This window comes from Phocoena sinus, chromosome 7 (genome assembly GCF_008692025.1).
Source record: "Phocoena sinus isolate mPhoSin1 chromosome 7, mPhoSin1.pri, whole genome shotgun sequence".
Classification (NCBI taxonomy): Eukaryota; Metazoa; Chordata; class Mammalia; order Artiodactyla; family Phocoenidae; genus Phocoena; species Phocoena sinus.
In genome coordinates, this window is record NC_045769.1 from 15,328,747 (window position 1) to 15,333,370 (window position 4,624).

At 40.2% G+C, this 4,624-nt stretch overlaps 1 protein-coding gene across 1 annotated transcript; it reads left to right on the forward strand.

Moving 5' to 3' along the window:
- The first annotated feature begins 2,976 nt into the window (after positions 1 to 2,976).
- LOC116756816 (dihydrolipoyl dehydrogenase, mitochondrial-like) lies at positions 2,977 to 4,311 on the forward strand. The gene is given in 4 exon segments (XM_032637786.1): positions 2,977 to 3,143; positions 3,145 to 3,559; positions 3,601 to 4,001; positions 4,003 to 4,311. Coding segments are annotated over 4 exon segments (1,257 nt in total). The 5' UTR covers positions 2,977 to 3,011.
- Positions 4,312 to 4,624: the final 313 nt, after the last annotated feature.

Sequence of the window (4,624 nt, forward strand, 5' to 3'; positions counted from 1 at the left end):
TGCTTCCTTTTCTCCCTGCACTAGGTCAGGCAAACTCAGGTTTCTGAGTGAATAAAAGAGAAATATAATACAGTGTTTCCTTTTAGACAGACCTTCTGCTTGTATCACTCTCTCCTCCCCTGTCCTGGTAAACTGAATGGATGGTGTGAAATTTCTGTTGGACTACTCTCTAAGTCAAAATGTTAGGGTGGAAAAATAGCACTTGTGTATTGAATCAGTGGTTTGCACATATTATTTTATTTAATAAAGGAACTACCCCAGTGAAACATTTTCCTGTTTCATGGAAGAAAACACTGAAACTTTGTCAGGTACCTCTTGGAGATCCTGAAACAAGTGTGGGCAGCACCTGGACACACACCCAGGCCTGTCTGACTCCCAGCCCATGATTTTCCCCACGGCATTACATTGTTTCCCAGGGAAGAGGGCAGTAGTGTCAGTCATCTTGGGGGTATGTTTATATCACACCAAATGTCTATATGCTAAAATATTTTGGAAGTGTGATCAGCATTCTCTAAGCCTCAGTGTAAAAATAGTTAGCACGTTAGATAAGACTGAGCCTGGATTGAATGAGAGTCCGAAATGGAAATAAAGAAAAGTCATCCCCTACCCCCTAAAAAAAAATACAATGTTGAATACTGGAAGAGAAGGAAGACGGATGAAGAAAGAGGAAGGAAAGGATGAGGAAGAGGAAATTTCTACCATTTAAAAAACAAAACTCAAAACAAGAATCATTCGTCAAAGACCAGCCATCTCAAGTTAGCCATACTTGAAATTGGTACATAAAAAAGAAAAAAAAAGATAATCAGCTTGATTTACCTGAGAAAGGAAAGGATAGATATTATGTTTTTAAAAAAATATTGAGCTTTTAGTAGCAATTAAGAATAGAAAAATTGGACTTCCCTGGTGGTGCAGTGGTTAAGAATCTGCCTGCCAATGCAGAGGACACGGGTTCAAGCCCTGGTCTGGGAAGATCCCACATGCCACGGAGCAACTAAGCCCGTGAGCCACAATTACTGAGCCCACGTTCCACAACTAGTGAAGTCCGCACACCTAGAGCCCATGCTCCACAACAAGAAAAGCCACCACAATGAGAAGCCCACGCACTGCAAGGAACGGTAGCCCCCGCTTGCCACAACTAGAGAAAGCCTGCGTGCAGCAACAAAGACCCAACACAACCAAAAATAAATAAATAAAATAAACAAATTTTAAAAAATAAAGAATAGAAAAAATTAAAGTCCGATTATTGCCAGAAATACAACCAACCTCCCAGACCCAAGATTTGAGAAGCAAGGATGGAAAAATTGGGCAGTCAGTCAGGTTTACTTTTGAAACGGCCTCACTAAGTGCTTCATCCTACACAAACTCTCAACACCCCAGCAGCCCAACCTCCCTATACAGGCTTATTGTACTAGATTTCCTGCCTCCCCCTCATCAAAGCTTGTCCATCCTGTGTCTCATTAACTAAAGGCATATTCTCTGTTTTTTATAACTTAACCTTTTAATCTTAAAACACTGACACAGAAAGTTTTCTAAAATACATTGCTGCTCTATGTGTATAAAATGAAAATGCAGAGAAGGACCAGAAAAATACACAATGTAATGAGGGGGGAGGGGAATGGTGAGGCGAGATGGTGAGATAAGGGCAGATTTTCCCTTTTATTCCACTTTCCATTTATTTTATATTTTTAATCTTTTACATTAAGCATGTATTCGTGTGTAATTTTTACAAAATGGGTGAGAAAAAATGACAAAAAATATAGTTTAACTCATTCTCTTCTTTCCAGAAAAATTTTTAATAGCAGATTAAAAAGAATCTTTTAGAAAAGCTTCTTAAATACATAAAAGGGATTTAAAGGAGGGGGCAGTTTCAGATATTCCTGGGGTTGGATAACAATTAGAGGGAGGTGTTTTCTGTAGGTGGGATTTTTTAACGCAACTTCACTCTTAGTGCATTTGTGAGCAGAACCTACACAATCACAGCCACCATCCCCACATAGCCACCGTGCAAAAGAAACTTCTATGTTCTTATGTGTGTCTATACTGAGTTATACGGTTTAAAGGATATAAGCCGAATACAGGGTAGCCTCTGGAGGGGAGTGGTCAAGTAAAAGTCAGAAGACATTCTGCATTTTCTAAAATATTTTAATTTCTATAAGAAAAATGTATTCATGTTTGCTTAGTAATTAAAAATAAATATAAAACAAAATAAATTTTGAAAAACATTATTTTTTTGACAAGTACAAATGAAAGGGGGAAAAGATGTATCCCGTCTAGTTGGGCCATAGTTTGAGACCCACCACTCCCTCCAGGGTACTCTTTCCTCCGTTACTTGCCTAGAGGGTCACTGGGTAAAATGACTTGGATGAAAGGAAACACATCCTTTTCCCATGACCACAGAGCCAGAGTCGTCTGTATTCACATTTTCTCTCTAGATTTGCTGACTACCCTGATTTCTGTACTAATAAACATCTTTTGGTTGCAAGCGACAGAGACCCAGATTGAATCACCTTACTCAAAAAGGGGAAATTATTTTATCACGTAACCAGAAGAACAAAACAAAACAGGCCTGGCAGCAATTTGGTTTTCTGCCTCTCAACTCTTCCTTCATTATCAAGTCTTTTCCCATATGGAGCCCAAGCTGGCAACCAGTCACTGCAGGCTTATACATCTACCTTATATTTCCACCAAACAACACAAAAAATCTGTCTCTATTTAGCTCCAGAGAAAGTCCTGTGTTTAGTGTCATTGGTCTGGCGCGGGTCACGCACCTATCTCTGAACCAATTGCTCAGGGAAAGGGAATGGGATGTTCTGACTGGACAGCCCCAAGTCATGTGCCGACCAAGGGCGTGGGAGCCTGGGATCAGCCCCACCTATAACACAGGGATTGGGTTGGTGGAATAGGTAGTAATAAGGTACTCTTGTTAAAAGAAAGGGAGGAGACCTTGGCGAGGCGGCAGAGACACTTAGCGGAGGTGAAAGCTTTGGCGGAAAGGAAAGTCCGGCGGCAAGATGCAAAGCTGGAGTCGTGTGTACTGTTCCTTGGCTAAGAGAGGCCATTTCAATCGAACATCTCATGGTCTGCAAGGAGTTTCTGCAGTGCCACTGAGAACTTATGCAGATCAACCAATTGATGCTGATGTTAACAGTGATAGGTTCTTGTCCTGGAGGATATGTTGCTGCTATCAAAGCTGCCCAGTTAAGCTTCATGGCAGTCTGCGTTGAGAAAAATGAAACACTCGGTGGAACATGCTTGAAAGTTGGTTGTATTCCTTCTAAGGCTTTATTGAACAACTCTCATTATTACCATATGGCCCATGGAAAAGATTTTACATCTAGAAGAATTGAAATGTCTGAAGTTCGCTTGAATTTAGAGAAGATGATGGAGCAGAAGAGTAATGCAGTCAAAGCTTTAACAGGTGGAATTGCCCACTTGTTCAAACAGAATAAGGTTGCTCATGTAAATGGATATGGAAAGATAACTGGGAAAAATCAGGTCACAGCTACAAAAGCCGATGGCAGCAGTCAAGTTATTGATACAAAGAACATTCTTATAGCCACAGCTCTACCAGAGATCTCCATCTCTCTCTTTAAATTGAAGGTGCTAGTAAGAAGTCAGATGGAAAAATTGATGTTTCTATTGAAGCTGCTTCTGGTGGTAAAGCTGAAGTTATCACTTGTGATGTACTCCTGGTTTGCATTGGCCGACGACGCTTTACTAAGAATTTGGGACTAGAGGAGCTTGGAATTGAGCTGGATCCTAGAGGTAGAATTCCAGTAAATACCAGATTCCAAACTAAAATTCCAAATATCTATGCAATTGGCGATGTGGTTGCTGGTCCAATGCTGGCTCACAAAGCAGTGGATGAAGGCATTATCTGTGTTGAAGGGATGGCTGGTGGCGCTGTGCACATTGACTACAATTGTGTACGATCGGTGATTTACACACACCCTGAAGTTGCTTGGGTTGGCAAATCAGAAGAGCAGTTGAAAGAAGAGGGTTATTGCGTACAAATTTGGGAAATTCCCATTTGCTGCTAAGAGCAGAGCTAAGACAAACGCTGACACAGGTGGCATGGTGAAGATACTTGGGCAGAAATCAACAAACAGAGTATTGGGAGCACATATTCTAGGACCAGGTGCTGGTGAAATGATAAAGGAAGCTGCTCTTGCACTGGAATATGGAGCATCCTGTGAAGATATAGCTAGAGTCTGTCATGCACATCCGACCTTACCAGAAGCTTTTAGAGAAGCAAACCTGGCTGCATCATTTGGCAAATCGATCAACTTTTTTTTTTCGATCAACTTTTAAATTAGAAGATTATATTTTTCTGAAATTTCCTGGGAGTTTTTATAGAGGTAACATTTCTGAACAGGAAATGCTCTCAGCTCCAAGAATTTCTAGGACTGAATTACAAAACTTTTGGAAGGTATTTAATAGGTTTGGACAGAATGGAATAACCTCATACCTATATTTTAAATAAATTTAATATTTTATTTTACTGTGCTAATACTGCAGAAAAAAAGCTACTTATGGTAGCATCCTGGAAAATTTCCTTCAACCCATATTTTCATGCTGTTTATGAAAGGCTCAACTTCACTGAATTTATGCTAAGTAGCTTTTA